At 44.7% G+C, this 22,086-nt stretch overlaps 1 protein-coding gene across 10 annotated transcripts in view; it reads right to left on the reverse strand.

Moving 5' to 3' along the window:
- LOC122562395 (unconventional myosin-XVIIIb-like) overlaps positions 1–22,086 on the reverse strand; it is a 416,560-nt gene that overhangs the window by 186,080 nt on the left and 208,394 nt on the right. For all 10 annotated transcript variants that reach the window (XM_087999921.1, XM_087999916.1, XM_087999915.1 and 7 more), the window contains one exon: positions 20,008–20,097. In XM_087999921.1, the coding sequence (XP_087856047.1) occupies positions 20,008–20,097 (90 nt within the window). The remainder of the gene's footprint in view (positions 1–20,007; positions 20,098–22,086) is intronic.

Raw genomic sequence — 22,086 nt, forward strand, 5'->3', positions numbered from 1 at the left:
TAACCCTCACTGTATTCCCCTCTCCCATAACCCACACTGTATTCTCCTCTCCCATAACCCTCACTGTATTCCCCTCTCCCATAACCCTCACCGTATTCCCCTCTCCCATAACCCTCGCTGTGTTCTCCTCTCCCATAACCCTCGCTGTGTTCCCCTCTCCCATAACCCCCACTGTGTTCTCCTCTCCCATAACCCTCACTGTGTTCCCCTCTCCCATAACCCTCACTGTATTCCCCTCTCCCATAACCCTCACTGTATTCCCCTCTCCCATAACCCCCACTGTATTCCCCTCTCCCATAACCCTCACTGTATTCCCCTCTCCCATAACCCTCACTGTATTCCCCTCTCCCATAACCCCCACTGTATTCCCCTCTCCCATAACCCCCACTGTATTCCCCTCTCCCATAACCCTCGCTGTGTTCTCCTCTCCCATAACCCTCACTGTGTTCTCCTCTTCCATGATCCTCACTGTATTCCCCTCTCTCATGATCCTCACTGTATTCCCCGCTCCCATGATCCTCACTGTATTCCCCTCTCCCATAACCCTCACTGTGTTCTCCTCTTCCATGATCCTCACTGTGTTCTCCTCTCTCATAACCCTTGGTGTGTTCTCCTCTCCCATGACCTTCATTGTGAAGATGTCCCCATCTTCTCCCCTTTGCTTACTAGGCATTCTCTCTTCTGTCTTCTGCAGGCTCTAATGGCATCTGCCCAATCCTCACAGTCAGTAGGATAGGCCCACAACAATCGACTTCCGCCTGCGATATCTGGGGAAGCCCTGGCAACCTCCACCAGCTCAGATACTGATTGCTCAGTGGGTGGTTTTGCCACGTTAGAGTCGAGAGCACAATCTGGTGAGCATCTCATTGTCGTGTCTCTCCAGCTACCCGAGGAAAAAAGTCCCTCAGATCCTGGCACTTGGAAGACTGCCAGAGACCAGGCTCTTGGCAGGAAGCACCATGGGTGACTCTATCAACATGCCCAAGTAGGCAAAAGAGCAGCAGGGAGTTCTTCAGGAGCACTGGGTATGTTGCAGGACTGCGCAGTGGACGAGCCTGAGGTCACAGGCAGACACATACCTGGCTGTCTCCATGCACAGGTCAGTAGCTGCCTTGGAAACCCAGTTCGAGGAATCCCAGAGAGGAGGGCATAGTGGGAAGGGAGGGAATATGCTTTGCTGGAGGAGAGGGCACGGTAGGAGGAGGGTGCATGATCAGAGGAGAGGGCACGGCTGGAGGGAGGGCACGATAGAAGATCCCAGTCACTTGACATTTACAATCAATCTGACCTTTACTTGCCAAAACCAGGAAGACAGCAATCATCATCAAAACCAGGATGGCCCTTACTGCTGTCTGTTCACACAGAGGGATCAGATCAAAGAAAAGCCTCCCAGTGCCCTCAGCCTTACCAGCCTTTCCTCATCTTGCTTGGTCTGACAGTCACTGGGTCTCACTGGGCACAGAAAAAGCCTGCCTGACCCCCTCAGAATCGAGTGGCTCCATCGTCCCAACCACCACCAATTCAAACCTCATCCACTGAGGTGGATAGCACACCCGCCCCCTTAAAGTCAGGTCTGAATTCCCACTTTGGCACCGAATGGATTTGGGTCCCAAAAACATCCCGAACATCGGAAAGTTCCTGAGTTTGGAAGATTCAGCCAATTGTTTTTCAATAATGAACCAACATGAACACGAAGCAAAAGGTGTATTCCCAAAAATGGACTTAATAACTTCTTGTGGTGTTTATAAATGTATTATGGAATGTGGGTACACTGGTTAAACCAGCATTTATTACCCATCCTTAATTGCCCCAGAGAGCAGTTAAGAGTCAACCACATCACTATACATCTTCTTGATGAAGGGCTTATGCCTGAAACATTGACTCTCCTGTTCCTCAGATGCTGCCTGACCTGCTGTGCTTTTCCAGCACCACACTCTCAGCTCTGATCTCCAGCATCTGCTTTCTCGTACTACTGTATACATCTGAAGTCACATGTCGGCCAAAACAGGGAAGGACAATAAATTTCATTCCCTAGAGGGCAGCAGTGAACCAAAGGTGACTTTAGAACACACCTTCCTCCCCCTCACTGTCCCACTCTCTCATTAGACTGGTGATAATTTAACCTGAAGGTCACCATATCTCAGGTAAGGGGAGAAAGAAAGTCCTTTATATAATCTCAACTGGTGAAGGAATTGAATCCATGATATTGGATTTGCTGGCATTATGAATCAGCCATCCAAACAACTGAGCTAGTCAACCTTACATGCCAGCTTGCTATCGAATTGAAATTTCACCCTTTGTCATGAGGAATTTGTACATATGCCCCAAGACATTATTCTGGGTTACCAACCCAGTGTCACTACCATCATATCACCACCTCCCAAACCAACCAGATAGATCTTCCAGCCATTGTTCAAATTGATGTTGAATAACTAAGGCACATTGTATAGGACCATGTTCACATGTGCAAAAATGGGACAGAGCAAAGATCTGAATGAAGATGTTCTAATGACACAGAGCCCGCACCACTCGAGGAAAGACACAAGGAGGATGAACCACAGTAGGAGGCAGATACAGGGCTAGAAGTTGTCTGGGGCAGGCAGAGAGTCACAGCACCTCAGTTACCCAGTGACACCTAATGACATGGCTGCTGCCATCTCAAAGAGAGGGTTGGTGGCTCAGCAGCACCACTGCCAGCTGTGGTCAATGCTGGGACTGCGTCTGGTTAATGAAGGGCTTATCAATGCATGGAAACATTCACAGTCAGGGGCAGTGAGGCAGGCCCCAGCAAGGAAGGGGGATGGGTTGGGGGCATCCATGCAGAATAAGAATGGCATGGAGGGTGGTCACCGGTGTGGAAGGGGGATTGGGTGGGCGGGGGGGTCACCAGTGTGGAAGGGGAATGGGGTGGACAGGAGTCACCAGTGTGGAAGGGGAATGGGGTGGGCGGGGGTTACCAGTGTGGTAGGGGGATGGGGTGGGCAGGGGTCACGAGTGTGGAAGGGGGATGGGGTGTGATGGAGGGGTCACCAGTGCAGGATGAGGAGATCACTGCCTAGGCCAGCATTTATTGCCCATCCCTAATTTCCTGAGGGCACTAAAGAGTCAACCATATTGCTGTAGGTCTGGAGTCACATGAGGGCCAGACTGGGTAAAGATAGCAGATTCCTTCCCTAGAGGATATTAGTGAACCACATGGGGTTTTCCAATAATCAACAATAGCTTCACACTCATCATTAGACTATTACTTCCAGATTTTACTGAGTTCAAATTGCACCATGGCGGGATTCGAACCTGGGTGTCTAGATTAACGGCCTAGTGATAATACCACTCAACCATTGCCTTCCCACTTAAGTGGCCATCTCCTCCCTTTGCTGCTGCTGGCAAACTGACAGGAATGAACAGGAGAGCAAGGTTCAGAAATAAGATGGCCTTTAGCAGCATTGCGATAAGGGAAGGTTGAAAGGTTGTGTCATATGGCAGTGAAAAACATGAACAGAGTGCCAATATTAATCTTCAAGGCAAACTTGGAGCATGGAAATCCCATTGTTCTACTCTTTCAACACCCTCTTACACATGATTCTGAAATATTGAAAACATGCCCGCAGTCACTGCACAATGGTATTAATCTCCACAATGTCTGCTATCCCAGTAGGAACACAGTAAAACCATGCCAGTTATGCATGCCAACATTCAATTAGGAGTCAGGCTGACTGTGACAGATAAAAATGTTTGAAGAAAATATAATAGTGATTCCTTCCTCTACCCTGTGTGCGCTATCTACTGATGGAGATAATGAATGTTGTGACAGGTTTTATACTGAAATAGGAGGAACCGTGGGCCAACTAATTTAATCAGACTCTAAGAGCCTACAATATAAAATGCCCTGCAACATTCTTTATTGTTGCATTGGGATTCATAAAAAGGCTGTTGTCCCCTGCTTCAATCTCAGCATTCCACCAAATCATTTTTCTATTACAACTTATGACTAATCTATTTATCTCCAAATAAGCTTCAATATACAATGTGCATGGGTTGGCTGATGAAAGTTTTTCAAATTGATCCAAGATAGATTTTAAACCTTTTTCATTTTCTTGACATTCTCATTTAGGTGAGAAATGAGAGCTGGTGAAATATGTTTTACTGGACCAGTTGATCACCCATGTATGGTGATGAGATACATCAAAGTTCAAAAGGTCCAAGGTTTGGCCAACTCTAAGAGATGATTAATGGGGATGGGGACTATTTCATAAGCACATTACTGCACAATTTCTTTCCTCTCCCTCAATGATTAGATTACTTACAGTGTGGAAACAGGCCCTTCGGCCCAACAAGTCCACAGCGACCCTCCGAAGAGCAATCCACCCAGACCCATTCCCCTACAACTAACACTACCGGCAATTTAACATGGCCAATTCACCGAACCTGTAAATGTTTGGACTGTGGGAGGAAACCAGAGCACCCGGTGGAAACCCACTCAGACATGGGGAGAATGTGCTAAACTCCACACAGACAGTTGCCTGAGGCGGGAATTGAACACAGGTCTCTGGTGCTATGAGGCAGCAGGGCTAACCACTGTGCCACCGTGCCGTCCATGATGGGGAGCCTTTATGAAGAAGAGAGACTTGGATGACACTAACAGAGCAGATCAAACTGAATAGTTGGCTACTCGGAGGCCCTTGCCATCAAAATGATCCAGAAGAGAATATCATTCACAGCAGCTGCAGTTAAGCCTCAATTTATTTTTCAAACAAACATATAATTAAGAAGAAAAGAAGTGCAGGCTTTTAGGAACGAACATTCAAATGCGAAATCACCAACAATGAAACCTTTCGCAATAACAGGTGCTGCAATTAAAAGCATTGGCCGTGTGTGAGGTCAATTAAGGTTTTATTTAGTTTTAAACTATCAGCAATTGTTATCTAGGGTATGATCGATTGATTCTCTCACTAAGCATTACATTATCAAAATGTCAGCTTAAGACAAGGAGAGAACCAAGATCAAGACTTGTGTAACAATGTTTTGACAACATAATCTCTCCGTAGAGTTTCTCCAGTGCTTAGAAACTCCCAGCATTTAAACCAGGAGCCACATTAATTCCTAAATATCAAACTGTCTGCTGAATTAAAACCAAATTTCAACAAGCAGGGAAATCATATGCTAATGTGTTTTTTACGGATGACTTGTCTGCACATTGTATCAAAACCCTACCAGTTCTCACCAACTAGCAAGTCTGATAAGATATCCTAATTCCAACACATCATTTGTTCCTGCCTTCACTGCACAGTGACAAGGATTTGAGCATTTTCAACCCCATTCCACTCTTGCCTGAAGATGCTGACTCATGTTAGAGTGCAGATCTACAAATGCTCACCCCATCACCTTGGTGGACACTGAGGTGTTGTGTATGAACACGGCGAGGTTCCACAAGCTATCCAACAGGAATGTAGTACAACCAAGCTCAATCCTCTACATCCGCCATTGCTGCCCACACGCTCTGCTGGGTAAGGCGAGGTCTTTTCAGTGCACCCTGTAGAGAGGCTCTCAATTGATTTACAAACCTTCATAGTCCAGTAAAACATGCCAATTGTAACCCTTGTATTGCAGTGGGGCATCAAATCAGTATAAATCCGGTCTTGAAATAAATAGCAGTATCCCACACATGCTGACATTCACCGTGTCAAAGGTGAACATGTATTAATTCGTGGGCAGCACAGTGCCGCCTCACAGTGCCAGAGACCCGGGTTCAATCCCTGCCTCAGGTGACTGCCTGTGTGGAGTTTGCACGTTCTCCCTGTGTCTGCGTGGGTTTCCTCTGAGTGCTCCGGTTTCCTCCCACAGTCCAAAAATGTGCAGGTTAGGTGAATTGGACATGTTAAATTGCCCATAGTGTTAGGTGTAGGGGAACGTGGGTGGTGGGTAGGTGTGGACTTGTTGGGCTGAAGGGCCTGTTTCCACACTGTAAGTAATCTGATTTAATAAGTTCACTCAATTTCATACAGTACTATAGGGAATGGAGAGAAATATAGAACATAGAAAAGTACAGCACAGAACAGGCCCTTTGGCCCATGATGTTGTGCCAAGGGTTAATCAAAATGCAAAATGAAATACTTTAACCTAAACACCTCTCAACTCACTGCTATCCATGTGCATGCAATTGAATATGAATGAATCAACTAAATTCTAAGTCTATTGCCATCTGGATTTAGAGTCATAGAGATGTACAGCATGGAAACAGACCCTTCCATCCAAGCCGACCAGATATCCCAACTCAATCTAGTCCCACCTGCCAGCACCCAGCCCATATCCCTCCAAACCATTCCTATTCATATACCCATCCAAATGCCTCTTAAATGTTGCAATTGTACCATCCTCCACCACTTCCTCTGGCAGCTCATTCCATACACATACCACCCTCTGCATGAAAAAGTTGCCCCTTAGGTCTCTTTTATATCTTTCCCCTCTCACCCTAAACCTATGCCCTCTAGTTCTGGACTCCTCAACCCCAGGGAAAAGACTTTGTCTATTTATCCTATCCATGCCCCTCATAATTTGTAAACCTCTATAAGGTCACCCCTCAGCCTCCGATGCTCCAGGGAAAACAGCCACAGCCTATTCAGCCTCTCCCTGTAGGTCAAATCCTCCAACCCTGGCAACAACCTTGTAAATCTTTTCTGAACCCTTTCAAGTTTCATAACATCTTTCCGATAGGAAGGAGACCAGAATTGCACATAATATTCCAACAATGGCCTAACCAATGTCCTGTACAGCTGCAACATGACCTCCCAACTCCTGTACTCAATACTCTGACCAATAAAGGAAAGCATACCAAACGCCTTCTTCACGATCCTATCTACCTGCGACTCCACTTTGAGGGAGTTATGAACCTGCACTCCAAGGTCTCTTTGTTCAGCAACACTCCCTGGGACCTTACTATTAAGTGTATAAGTCATGCTAAGATTTAAATTTCTGATGTTTCCCCATTGGAGCTACTTACGTAACAGCCATTCATAGCATTTTGAAAAACTCCAAAGACTGCAGATGTTTTCCACAATGTTCGTCAACTTCCCTATAATAGTAATGTAACTGGGCTCATAAACCAGGGACCCAGTCTCATTATTTGGAGACATGAGTTCAACACTCACTACAGCACCTAGTGGGAATTTAAACTACATTAACAAAAACCAGAAAATTGGAGTTCTCTTGTGGTGCAGTGGTAGTGCCCCCACCCTCAGACCAGGAGGTCAATTCAAGTCCCACTTTGTTGCAGAGGTGTATAATAACATCTCTGTGCAAGGGTTTTTGAAAAAGAAGTTGAAATTTTTTAAATTTAAAAGCTGAAATTTGAGGCCCTCTTGTGGTGCAGTGGTAATGTCACTACCCATTGGACCAGGAGGCCCATTTAAGTCCCACCTGCTCTACAAATGTGTAAAAACATCTCTGAACAGGTTGACTAAAAATAGTTTAAATAAAAGGAAAAAAAATCTGAAATTCAGGGCCCTCTTGTAGTGCAGTTGTAGTGATCCTACCCAATGGACCATGAGGCTTGGGTTCAAGTCCCACTTGCTGAGGTGTGTATGACATTTCTGAACAGATTGATTAGAAACAAAGTAGGTAAAAATCTGAAATGCAAAGCTGGTCTGCATGATGAGGGTCAAGAGAACTGACATTGATTAGCATAAAAGCTCATCTAGTTCACTCATCTCCTTTCGGAAAGGAATCTGCCATCCTTACCCAGTCTGGCCTACATGGGGATCCAACCCAAAGCAATGTGGGTGTCGCTCATCTGCTGGCCTGGCAGGCCAGTTAGTTCAAAGGTAATTTGGAAAGGGGGACAAATTCTGGCCCTGCCAGGCATTCCCACATCCCATCTGAACGTTCAGAGTTCTGTTTACAGGGAAAGATTGAGCATACTTCTGCCTTCCAGCCTTGAATGGGGATATTGTAAAATACTGTGTATTTTTCTCTTTTGAGACTAGAAACAGAAATGAACATTGCACTGCTCTATAACAGGACTCTATCGGAGAGTTTTCGGTTGTGCCAGACAATGTTGCTTTTTGAAGAAAGCAGGGAGAGAATTTGACACTGAGCAATACCAAGAGACTTTCGAATTAGGGATATTCTGCCTGACCACAGCCCTCTGATTGGTTAAGCTGCAGAGTGTTTAAAAAAGCTGTGAGTGCCGGGGGTAGAGAAGAGAAAAAACATTCAGAGCTGGGCAAACTGTAATCATCCACTTCTCCCTCCCCACCTCCCTACTCTCCCTCTCTCTCTCCCCACAACCCCCCTCCACCACCACGCCACACCACCTGTACCTTCACACCAACCTTCTGTCTCAGAAAAGACAGAAAACCAAAACCGTTTACAAACAAATGAACAAGGAAGCAGAGTAGGCCACTCAGCCCTTCAAGTTAATTCCACCTTTCAATAAGATCATGGCTGATCTGATTTTAATCTCAACTCTACATCCCTGCATGGCGACATTAATCTTTTGACCTCTTGATAGAATCAATTTTAAATGATGACCCTTGGCTGCAAAAGTTTAAAAGAAAGAACTCTGACAAGAACAGAATGATGGCGGGAGATATAGCAAGTGCACTTATGGTAACTATCCAAGATTCGCTGGACTCTGGGGCCAGTCCCAGCAGATTAGAAAATAGCAAATTTGACGCCACTGTTTAAAAAGGGAGGTAAACAAAAGATGCTGAATTATAGACCAGTTGGCTTAACTCCTGCAGTGAGGAAGATACTTGAGTCTATTATCAAGGAAGAAATAGCAATGCATCTAGATAGAAATTGTCCCATTGGGCAGAAGCAGCATGGGTTCATGAAGGGCAGGTCATGCTTAACTAATCTTTTGGAATTCTATGAAGACATTACGAACACAGTGGACAATGGGGACCCAGTGGATGTGGTGTACCTAGATTTCCAAAAGGCCTTCGACAAGGTGCCGCACAAGAGGCTGCTGCATAAGATAAAGTTGCATGGCATTATGGGTAAAATATTAGCATGGATAGAGGATTGGTTAACATGCAGGAAGCAAAGTGTGGGGATAATGAATGCTATTCTGACTGGCAATCAGTAACTAGTGGTGAGCCTCAGGAATCAGCATTGGAATCACAATTATTCACAACTTACATGCTTTGGAGTTGGAGACCACATGTAGTATGTCAAAGTTTGTAGATGACACTAAGATGAGTGGCAGAGCAAAGTGTGCAGAGGACTGTGAAACTTTGCAGAGGAACATAGATACTTAAAGTGAGTGGGCAAAGGTCTGGCAGATGGTAAACAATGTTAATAAATGTGAAGTGATGCACTTCGATAGAAATAACAGTAAAAAGGGTTATTACTTGAATGGGAAAAAGTTGCAACATGCTGCTGTGCAGAGGGACCTGGATATCCTTGTGCATGAATCACAGAAGGTCGGTCTGCAGATATAACAGGTAAGTAGGAAGGAAAACAGAATTTTGTCCTTCATTGCCAAAAGGATTGAGTTTAAAAGCAGGAAGGTTATGTTGCAGCTGTATAAAGTGTTGGTGTGACCCTACCTGGAGTACTGAATGAAGATGTGGTCTTCTTTCTTGAGAAAGAATGTAGTGACACTGGAGGGGGTGTAGAGGAGGTTCACTAGATTGATTCTGGAGTTAAGGGGGTTGGTTTATGAGGAGAGATTGAGTAGATTAGGATTATATTCTCAGGAATTTAGAAAAATGAGGGGGGATCTTGTAGAAACATATAAAATAATGAAGGGACTAGGTAAGATAGAAGTAGAGAGGATGTTTCCACTGGCGGGTGAAATGAGGACAATAGGTCACAACCTCAAGATTAGAGGGAGCAGATTTAGGACTGAACTGAGAAGGAACGTCTTCACCCAGAGGGTTGTGAATCAATGGAATTCCTTGACCAGTGAAGTAGTTGACGTTGCTTCAGTAAATGCCTTTAAAAGTAAGATAGATTTTTTTTAACAATAAAGGAATTAAGGGTTATGGTGAGAGAAGGTTGAGGCCATAAAAGGATCAGCCATGATCTTGCTGAGTGACGGAGCAGGCTGGAAGGGCCGGACGGTCTACTCCTGCTTCAAGTTCCTATGTTCTTGTGTCTGCAGATCAATTATTAAGAATTGAAGAATTATCAGTGCTTTACAAACAACTGTGTGGCATTAGGTCTACAATTGAAAGGATTGTGTGAGACAATTTAGCCCACCCTTGAAATTTAGACTTTAAATCTTTGGAATTATGTTCACCCTGTCTGTGTTTTTCATCCACCCATAGTTACTGTGTCTTATTTATGATCGAGTGAGACTGTATTTAGAGTTTAATTGAAGGAGTATTGTTTAAATTGCATTGTAATAGACCAAAATCCCAGTTTCCTTTTCTCCACCATTTTTTAAAGTTAAGTTGATTGCAATAAACCGTTACTTTCTGTTAATGACTAAACCTGGTGTGAATTACGATTGTGCTGAGTTGCAGAATGGTCATTTTGGTGATCCCACTGGGATGTCATCTCTCCCTCACCTTTGATGGTTTGTATTACCCTTCTTGGGTATGCACGGAAATTGGAAAACATGAGTGATTTCACGAGTGCAAAAAACTTCAGTTGCGCGTGGGACCACTTACGGATAAAAGAACTAGGTTTTTGGGGTTCTTGTGGTGCAGTGGTAGCATCCCTATCTCTGAGCCCGGAGGCCTGGGGTCAAGTCCCACCCACCCCAGTGGTGTGTAATAACATTGCTGATTAGAAAAGTATATTGTTTGAAAAAGCTACGTCTTCCCCAAGAAAGGAAATGAGCTTAGAAACAGAGACATGGAAAATAGGAGCAAGAGGAGGCCATTTGACCCTTTGAACTCGTGCCACCATTTGGTATGGCCGTGATTGATCATTGACTCAATATCCCCATTCCCACTTTCTCCTGATACCCTTTGATCTATGTAACCCTAAGCAATACATCAATGTTTCTTGAAAACAAGGGAAAACGGAGCAGGTGGGAAAGGTGGAAACTTGCGTTAGTGCTAAATTATAGATTAATAATAAAACCCTTGTAAATCTCTGAGAGTCTTTTATTGCCCAATTCATAAAAAAAGGATGCTGTTCTGTTAAACAACAATGACTTCCCTGGACAGGGTAATTTCTAGTTAAGATAGCAGACATGCCCATCCAAATGATAAGTGCACATTAAACAAATAACCTTTCCTGCATTTGGTTAAGGTTAGGGGCAGAGGAGGCTGACTGATTCAGGTTAGACTCCTGGGGGTTGCCAACAACTTCATTTGTACCAGGATTGCAGATCTTGCCCGGCCTTGTTAACAGTTACACAAGTGCTGCCAAGTGGATGGAGTGTTTTTTTTCTGGTCTGTACTTACTTAACGTTCTCAGCTTGATGAAGCATGACCCACTGTCAATCAGCAGTCGGCAGTTAATACTAGTAAAGTAACAGCAGCGCAAATTCTTCAGGGAATTTACTGGAGCTTGTTCTGTAGGAATACTTGCATGTGGTCAGAAAAATAAATGGTCTTTTTTTCAGGGTCAAATAATACCCATCTGTCTTTCCTTCTCTTAATTTCCTAGGTTGAAACATCTAATTTCCTTTTCTTAATTCATAGCCAAGAACATACATATTGCTTCATGAAACCACAAAGCACTGAACAGCACAGCAAAGGTTAAACATGTGGCTTACTGACTGGCTATGAAGTGTTTCAGTTCCTGAAGCTTGTCATCTCATCATACAAATATATGGACAGATGCTGGAGCAGGCCATTCGACCTCTCAAGTAGGCCATTCAGCTCATTGATATTGATCTGCTACTTCATTCAGATCATCGTTGATCTGATTGCAACCTCAAATTGTAAATAACTTTCTGCCTAACACTCCACCTATCCCCACTTCCCCCCCTCACCCCACCCCCACTTAACAGGAATTTGTCAACTCAGCCTTAAAAATATTCAAGAACTCTGGTTCCACCATACCTTCAGAAAGAGAGTTCAAAAGACTCTCAATCCTGGGAGAGGAAAATTAGTATCATCTCTTATATTTAAATCATGACCTTGTTGATTCTTTTCTTTTTATTCTTTCTCTCATAAATTAAAAAAAAGCCTTTCTACATCCAGCCTGTCAAGACCCTCCAGGTTCTCACAGTCATAGAGATGTACAGCGCAAAAACAAAGCCTTCGGTCCAACTCGTCTGTGCTGATCAGATAACTTAAATTAATCTAGTCTTATTTGCCAGCACTTGGCCCATATCCCTCTAAACCCTTCCTATTCATATACCCATCCAGATGCCTTTTAAATGTTGTAATTATACCAGCCTCCACCACTTCCTCTGACAGCTCATTCCATACACGCACCAACCTCTGCATGAAAAAGTTGCCATTTTAAATTTTCTCAATTTCATCCTAAACCTACACCCTCTAGTTCCGGACTCCCACACCCCAAGGAAAAGACCTTGGCTATTTATCCTATCCATGCCCCTCATGATTTTATAAACCTCTATAAGGTCACCACTCAGCCTCCAACGTTCCGGGAAAACAGCCCCAGCCTATTCAGCCTCTCCCTATAACTCAAACCCTCCAATCCTGACAACATGCTTGTAAATCTTTTCTGCATCCTTTCAGGTTTCACAATATCCTTCCAATAGGAGGGAGACCAGAATTGCACACAATATTCCAAAAGTGGCCTGACCGATGTCCTGTACAGCTGCAACATGACCTCCCAACTCCTAAACTCAATGCTCTGACCAATAAAGGAAAGCATACCAAACACCTTCTTCACTATCCTATCTACCTGCGACTCCACTTTCAAGGAGATATGAACCTGCACTCCAAGGTCTCTTTGTTCAGCAAAACTCCCCAGGACTTCAAATGTTTCTGCTGTTTCCTTTTGATTTTGATTTTAGCAACTTGCATAATTCGAGTGAAACTTAGTTGTCATCTCAAAATAGTTAACATTCCCCTTAACCACTTGAAAATTCCACACAGGTTCCTTTGTAGCTCCCAGAATCAAACCTCACATAATGAGTTGCACAAGATAAAGCACCACTACAAGAGAGATCATAATCAATATGGACACACTTTGATACTAGTGGGAGCAAGCCCTGGTCAATAATTCATATTTTTAAATGAAGTGATGATGGACATAGTGTTGCTGCTCAATTAGGGTAGGAATTATAAAGTTTCTCTGCCAGGTATCAGGCTACAAACTTCTATGAACTTGAAACAGCTTCAAACAAATGTTTCTGCTGTACCCAAAATCTGGGCTGGAAAGAGCTAGAGCTGGAATGTTTGATGCAAATCAGAGATGTTAATCCCCCTCCCCATTACTGTATACCATCCCGTTCATGCATGTTTTGAATTTATATGGAGGATTGTCATTTTAAGAGTCCAATCACATGCTGAAATAATGATGCTATTGGCCATTCTGGACAGAAAACAGCTTTGTCTAACCTTGCTGCTTGTAGACAATAATAAAACTGCTGCTGTGGTCTCCTGATCCTTCTTGGAATGTAACAATCAATCCTCCCAAACATACACTCACTTGAAGTACTTCTGTACAGGAGAATGCAGAGCTGTGAACACGCTGGTTTGCAAATCTGCTCCCAAGTTAAAGCAGCCCCTTGCATCAGGTTAAGTGTGAGTAACCGGTCCTAGCCATCTGGAGTTTGGGTCTGGGCATTAGCAACAGAAGCCAGTAAACTCAGAAACGTGAGGAGCAGTTAATTGACCAACCAGCCAGGGTCATCATTGGGACCTGAAAGGATGCACCAATCACTGAGATTTGGGAATCATCCTGCTGGACATGAGGTAACACTGCCGGCCATAGCTGAATGGGTTAGAGTGACTATGGTCTGTAGTAGTTGTGGCCCAATTTAGATAATTCACCTCCTTCAGTAACATTTCATAAAGAAAAGGTGCCAAATCTTCATTCTAACCAACATGGTTGATACACACAAAAATACAAACAAAGAATAAAAATCAGCTACGCAGCCTTCCAAGTCCTGTGCCACCACTCATTACACCCTGATTTTCACCTCAGCTCTGTATTCCTGCATATCCCCCATAATCTTCCATTAAGGATCTACCGACCACTGCTTTCAAAATATTTAAAATTTCAGTGACCAGTGCCATTTTAGGAAGGCAATTCCAAAGATTCTCAGCCCTATGAGCAAGAGAAAAATGAAAATTCTCATCTTCATTTTAAATGGGCACTCCCTTATTTTTAAACAATGACGGCTACTTCTAGATTCTTCCAGAAGAGGAAACATTCTTTCCACATCCACCTGGGCAACTAGGCTCAGGATCTTGTTCCAATGAAATCAACCTCCAACTCCCCTTCCACAGGGTGATCTTGTACACTCCGGAGAATATCATTTGAGTGGATTTCTCAGGATCTACCAAGGCTTGAAGACAGCCACCAGACTTCCCCTCCACCTGCCTTTACTCCACATCAAGTCCAACAAACAGGAAGAAAATGTCCACAAAGTTAAACAAAAGGTCTCTGAAGAATTCCACGGGATGGATTTAAGACCATAAGACATAGGAGTGGAAGTAAGGCCATTCGGCCCATCGAGTCCACTCCACCATTCAATCATGGCTGATGGGCATTTCAACGCTAACTACCCAGACTCTCCTTTAATTCCTTGTGAGATCAAGAATTTATCAATCTCTGCCTTGAAGACATTTAACATCCCGGCCTCCACTGCGCTCCATGGCAGTGAATTCCACAGGCCCACCATTCTCTGGCTGAAGAAATGTCTCCTCATTTCCATTCTAAATTGACCCCCTCTAATTCTAAGGCTGTGCCCACGAGTCCTAGTACGCCCGCCAGATGGAAACAATTTCCCAGCATCCACCCTTTCTAAGCCATGCATTATCTTATAAGATTTAAATTCCCGGAGGTCTATCGGTCAAGACCGAACCAAACCAGGAGAAGGCACAGAGTCTTTGAGATTGGAGAGTCCCCCTGAGAGAGCAAGGTGTAGAAATGAACCCAAGGAAAGGATTTAATGCACAATACTGTGAGGACATGCAAGGTAGAGTGGTAGTGTACAGACAGGATAAGAAACACAAAAGAACACAGAGTTGAAACCTTTTTAATATTAATCCTTTCAGACGCACTCATGGTACTGTGACAATACTGCAGCTTTAAGAGGTGTGTTTGTTCTGGTTTCTTTTAGAGTGAGATAAAGGAATAGGTGACAAGCAGTGTATAAGAAGATAAACAACTTGTGAGACCTTGCAATTTTTTTAAAGTTGGAACAATAGAAGCAGTCTGAGCGGGTGTGGTCAAGTTCCCACAGGACCAGGATGTTTAGTTAGCTGTCAGCAGTTGTTGCTGGGGCCTCTGCAGGGTTGGAAGGCAGTGAATCTCTCCGAGCTGCTATACTCTCTCTCTCAGAAATCTCTTCCAGTTCAGGATAGCAGCGGAATAGGACCCTTCAGCCAGAGTTTGTCCTCCCCACCCTTTTTTTTCTTTTTCTTCTTTTTTTTCTTCTTCTCTCCCACTCTCCACTGTCTGCCAGCCTCCGGTTGGCTCCTGGCTTTAGTGCAGACACGATGAGGGGTCCTCTCAGCCTGTTGTAGCGGCACCCCGTGGTGGTCTCTGGGGGCTTGGCATAGCAGCTTTGCAGCTGGGTGTAGTGGACTCCTGGCCTGGAGTAGACATTTCCTGGCCTGGCAAAGCAGCCCCCAATGCATTCCTCCTGGCATGGCATGGCAGCTTCCTGGCACGGCAATCTTCCAGCTGTACATAATGCTCTCTCGGCCTGGCATGGCCTCAGCATGGTCTCCTAATCTCGAGGAGATTCCAGAGCAATCTCCCAGCCTCATGAACCTGGAGGTGATGCGCAGCACGATCTGGAGCTAAGACCTGCTGCAGACTCAAGGCTGGTCTGGGTTGGGAGACTGTTGTTCTGAACCTTTATTTATTTCTGCAATGCTAGACTTTTTATTCCTCTATTTTCTAAGATATTTTCCAGTGGAGTTCAGCAATTCCAAGTGCCCCTTTCTCTTGTTGTATTTTTACTTTGTGTTTGAACAGATTGTGCTTTGCTTAATATCATGTAGTTTGACAAATCAAGTTACATCTGGAACACAGCACCTGACATTTACCTTTAAAATTAGAAAATGTTAGGTCTTGGTTACCTTCTTAGTATATTTTGAGGGGATCTGATCTGATCTACAACTGTACCAAGTCTACAGATACCTTTGCATAATGCGAACTAATGTAGCCAACTATCGTGTACAAATCAAAATGAAATAATTCAGCATGCCAGTACCCATCTTATTTACTAGAAACAGGAAGGCTTTTCATTGTCCTTCAGAATTTTGAACCATTCAGCTACTCCCAGAGACTTCCAGCATCTTTCTGCTTTAAAGCCTGATTGACTGTTTGGGTGTGTTTAATGTGTATGAGTGTGACAAGTAAAGGGAGAATTAATAAATCCAACTAATGAAATTAACTCGAGGTCTGTCACCATTATGGGACATGGGCAGTCTCCCTTGTAGCCAACAGGCATAGAATTTACTTTCTTCAATAGACTGTCTATCACAGGCTGCCAAGGCCTTAATAAAATCAGTCGAGTCAATCTCCCACATAAGTAGATTGAGCAACCTAATTTTATCAGACATGCCTCACAGTAGCCTATATTTATGTACACTTTAAGGTAGGTTTTGTTGGAAGGTTTATTGTCCAGGGCCACCTTTCAAGGAGAGAGTTCCAGCTGCAGCCTGCATAGAGACAGCCTATGCTGCTGTACTATCGGACCAGGGTAGACTCTCCAAACAGGTGATCTACTCCCAGCTCAGTAATGCCAGGCGAGCTTAAAAATGTGTTGCTGGAAAAGCACAGCAGGTCAGGCAGCATCAAAGGAACAGGAGAATTGACGTTTCGGGCATAAGCCCTTCTTCAGGAATCAGGATTCCTGAAGAAGGGCTTATGCCGAAACGTCGGTTCTCCTGCTCCTTTGATGCTGCCTGACCTGCTGCGTTTTTCCAGCAACACATTTTTAAGTTCTGATCTCCAGCATCTGCAGTCCTCACTTTCTCCTCCTTAATGCCAGGGAAGCCCCAGGTCGGACAGAGGAAGTGCTTCAGGGATACCCTCAAGACCTCACTGGGGAAGTACGGCATTCCCACAGACATCTGGGAATCACTGGCCCAAGACTGTCCAAAATGGAGGAGCAGCATCCGGGAAGGTGTCAAACATCTCGAGACTTGCTGTCAGGAAAAAGTGGAAGCCAGGAGAAAGCAGCATAAGGAGCATGCTGCCACACCAACGGTCCACGCAACCCTTCCCATGAACACCCAAGTGTAACAGAGTCTGCGGTAGTCTATACAGCCACATACAGACTCACCCTGGGAGTCATCCTCGTCTGTGAGAGACCGCCAGTGATGACTACAGGTCTTCAGTGATTGAGGAACAAAGAATGTCCGGGGGATGTCGAGTCATGTGGGAGAGCAGCACTAAATGTATTACACAGTTGCAGTCACAAAGGGCCAAATGGCCTCCTTCTGCAGTGTGATTATTCTGTCGGTCCATCACCCACCGGTGGAAGCTGTTCTTTTCTCTGGGCCTGCATCAGGTATTTGGATCTTGTGTTCTCCCAAATGCACAGTGGGTAAAAAGCAGGTTTGGCAAGAACAAATGACAGGAAGTAAAGCACCTCTAGTGGAGCAGGAAAATCAACGTTTCGGGCCAGAGCCCTTGGTCAGGAGCACTCATTCCTGATGAAGGTCTCCGGCCTGAAATATCAAGTTTCCTGCTCCTTGGATGCTGCCTGACCTGCTGTGCTTTTCTAGCACCACACACTCAACTCTGATCTCCAGCATCTGCAGACCTCACTGTCTCCTAGTAAAACACCTCTCTCTGATGGTTGATGATAACTAACATTCCCTTCAAGCTACACAGTAGCACAGCCTCCCTGAGGTTCCTCACACATCAACCAGCAGGATCAGTGTTCCCGTTTTGGAATTCACTGCCTCACAGGAGACTCCACGGACCATCCACTGAGAATGAAGGAACTCTGGTCTTCCTGCTATGGGAAGGATGTTGTGAAACTTGAAAGGTTTCAGAAAAGATTGTTGGGGTTGTTGGGTTTGGTGGGTTTGAGCTATAGAGAGAGGCTGAATAGGCTGGGCCTGTTTTCCCTGGAGTGTCGGAGGCTGAGGGGTGACCTTATAGAGGTTTATAAAATTATGAGGGGCATGGATAGGTTAAATAGACAAGGTCTTCTTCCCAGGATAGGGGAGTCCAAAACTAGAGAGCATAGTTTAAGTTGAAAGGGGAAAGATATAAAAGGGACTTAAGGGGCAACTTTTTCACGCAGAGGGTGGTGCGTATATGGAATGAGCTGCTAGAGGATGTGGTGGAGGCTAGTACAATTACAACATTTAAAAGGCATCTGGATGGGTATATGAATAGGAAGGTTTTAGAGGGATATGGGCCGGGTGCTGGCTGGTGGGACTAGATTAACTTAGAATATCTGGTCAGCATGGATAAGTTGGACCATACGATCTTTTCCTTTGGTGCACATTTCTATGACTATATGACTCTAATGATAACTCTGGGTGATTGTTGTGTGAGCTTGCTGTACACGATAAGAGTGGTTTCCACCATCCTGTCTAAATGTAGGAAGCGATATGGTCTGTGTATTAGAGGGAAGCTACTTCTGGTCTCACTAGAAGAGTTTTGTTGTAGTTAACGCATTATAGTTTGTTACATGTCAGTGACTAGCTATTGGTTACGATGACATGATAGACATTGTTCAAGAGACTTAAACAGGATCAGATTTTAGATCTCACTCCTTCCAGACCTTAAGCTGATCTGCTCACAACGTCATAGGGGAGTTTCATAGTGGTGGAGCATATGGTACTCCTCAATATTAACCCTTTCAGAACCACTGATGGTACAAAATCTACAGTCACCTTTACATTTGATGAGTTCAAACAATTATAGCTGAAAATGTGTTGCTGGAAAAGCGCAGCAGGTCAGGCAGCATCCAAGGAACAGGAGAATCGACGTTTCGGGCATAAGCCCTTCTTCAGGAATGAGGAAAGTGTGTCCAGCAGGCTAAGATAAAAGGTAGGGAGGAGGGACTTGGAGGAGGGGCATTGGAATTGCGATAGGTGGAGGGAGGTCAAGGTGAGGGTGATAGGCCGGAGTGGGGTGGGGGCGGAGAGGTCAGGAAGAAGATTGCAGGTTAGGAAGGCGGTGCTGAGTTCGAGGGATTTGACTGAGACAAGGTGGGGGGAGGGGAAATGAGGAAACTCAGCACCGCCTTCCTAACCTGCAATCTTCTTCCTGACCTCTCCGCCCCCACCCCACTCTGACCTATCACCCTCACCTTGACCTCCCTACAACTATTGCAATTCCAACGCCCCTCCCCCAAGTCCCTCCTCCCTACCTTTTATCTTAGCCTGCTGGACACACTTTCCTCATTCCTGAAGAAGGGCTTATGCCCGAAACGTCGATTCTCCTGTTCCTTGGATGCTGCCTGACCTGCTGCGCTTTTCCAGCAACACATTTTCAGCTCTGATCTCCAGCATCTGCAATCCTCACTTTTTCCTCAAACAATTATAGCCAACTATTGTGTACAAATCTAAATGAAATAATTCAGCACTCGAGTACTCATCTTATTTAAGAGAAATAGAAAGACTTTTCATTGTACAACAGCGTTTTGAACCTTTCAGCTAATACCAGAGTCTTCCAGCATCTTTCTGCTTTAAAACCTGATTGACTATTTGGGCACTTTGTCTCAGTTTGTTATAAGCCAGAAATACATCAAAACGTTCAGATCCACAGCAGCAATAAGGATGGCCAGGGCTGCATATATTTTTGGCTGGTCCTGCCATTGTAACTGATTCATTCTAGAGACTACATGGGAATGAAGGAAGATCAGAATATATAGGGAAAAAAGGCAACCGCCTATTAGGATCAGACCCAAAATAAACACAAGGAGGTGTAGAAATGTCCCCAACATAATTATGATAATGATAAAGAAATCAGGAGTGAACTTGCCTTGCCCTCGAGTAGGTCAGTGTTTTCTTGGATCTCGTTACGTTCCCGCTGAGATTTCTCCAACTTCTTCCGCAATGCACTAACCTCATCCTAGTTATGTAAGGAACACCATGTTAACGCAAATAAAAGTATCATTTGCCCCACACAAATGCCAGGGAATAATCATATCCATCAACAGGCAATATAACATTCACCCCCGACATGCAATGCAATTACTGGTGCTGAATGCCATGCTATCAGCAACCTGGAGTTTACATTAACCAGAAACTGAACCAGACTAGCCATTTAAATATTGACGTGACAAGAGCAGGTCAAAGGCTGGGATTCTGCAGTGAACAACTCAACTCCTGACTTTGCAAAGGCTGTTCACCATGTGTAAGACACATGCCAAGAGTGTGCTGGGATACTCCACGTTTGCCTGGATGGGTGCAGCTTTGACAACACTCAGGAAGCTTAACACCATCCAGGGCAAGGCAACTGAATTGATTGGCACCAACTCCACAAACGTCAACAATCACTCGCAGTACACAATGGCAGTCATGTGTACCATCTATAATAACTCGTCAAACACCTTTGAAACCTAACCTTGGAAGGAGAAGGGGCAGAAGATACATGGGAATAGCACCACCTGCAAATTCCCTCCAACTCACTCTCCATCCTAACTTGGAAATGTAATGCCATTCTTTCAATGCCACTGGGTCAGAATCCTGGACCTCACTCCCTAATGGCATTGTGGATGAAACTACACTATTGTGGACTACAGTGGTTGAAGGCAACTGCTCACCACCACCTCCTCAAGGCCTATTAGGAATGGAAAATAAACACTGTCCAGACAATGACACCCATATCGCAAGGATGAATTAAATAAAAAGACCTGTTTGGAAGGAGGGCAAGGAGAATAAATTTCTTTGGCTGTTATTTGTCAAAACGATGATCAATCTGGTGATGTACCATTGAAAGAGGTGGAGGCCATTCAGCCCACTGAACCTACCCCATCATTCCACATGATTGTGGCTGAACGAACACTTCAATCCCTTTTACACACCACACCCTGCTCCCCCCCACCCCACCATTCCTCCTGAATTCCACTGGTAATCAGGAACCTATCAACCGCAACCTTAAACAAACTCACAGACTGAGCTTTTACAGCCCATTAGGGTGGAGAATTCCAAATAATTTCAATTCATCTTAGACCTAAATGGCACCCCCCCCCCCCACCTTATTTTAAAAGTGTAGCTCCCCCGGTTCTGCACTCCCCAACTAGGGAAAGAGTTTACCTGTGTTTGCCCTGCCTTTTCCTTTGGGTATACCATAACTTACAATCAGATGACCTCTCATATTTCAAAATTCTAGAGGTTTCAGGTCAGGTTTGCCAAGTGTCTGTTACAACAGAGTCCTGCCATCCTGGGAACAAGTCCAATGAATCCTTGTTATGCTCCCTCCATGAAACAAACTGTTAACTTCTTGCAGCAGACTTTGTGATCCAATAGAGGGCACGTGGAGAATGCTAGAATGTGGGACTCACTTACACAAGGACTGGTTGAGGTGAACGACATAGATACATTGAAGGGAAAGTGAGATAAACACATGAGGGAGAAAGGGAGCAAATGATAGGTTAATAAGGTGATGGGAAAGAGGGTGGGGGAAAGCTGAAATGGAACATAAGCACAGACATAGACCCAATGGGCTGAATCGTTATTATTTGGTTTTAAGCACCACGTGACAAAAACATTTTTCTCCCTTTGGCACAGAGGCTCAGTGATTGGCATTGTGGCTCCATGGTTAACACTGCTGCCTAACAGCACCAGGGACTTTGGTTCGATTCCAGCCTTGGGCAACCATCTGTGCAGAGTTTGGACATTCTCCCCATGTTTGCATGGGTTTGCTCCGGTTTCCTCCCCAGTCCAAAGACATACAGGTTAGATGGATTGGCCATGGGAAATGTAGAGTTGCAGCGATAGGATGGAGGTGGTGGATCTGGGTGGAATACTCATGGACCCAACGGCCTGCTTCCACACTGTAGGCATTCCATGACTTATCGAACATTGGGTCAGTGCTGGTGAATGGGTGATATATGGA

Source organism: Chiloscyllium plagiosum, unplaced genomic scaffold, assembly GCF_037043375.1.
Source record: "Chiloscyllium plagiosum isolate Xiang-an unplaced genomic scaffold, Cpla_swu_hap1 HiC_scaffold_24, whole genome shotgun sequence".
Taxonomy (NCBI): Eukaryota; Metazoa; Chordata; class Chondrichthyes; order Orectolobiformes; family Hemiscylliidae; genus Chiloscyllium; species Chiloscyllium plagiosum.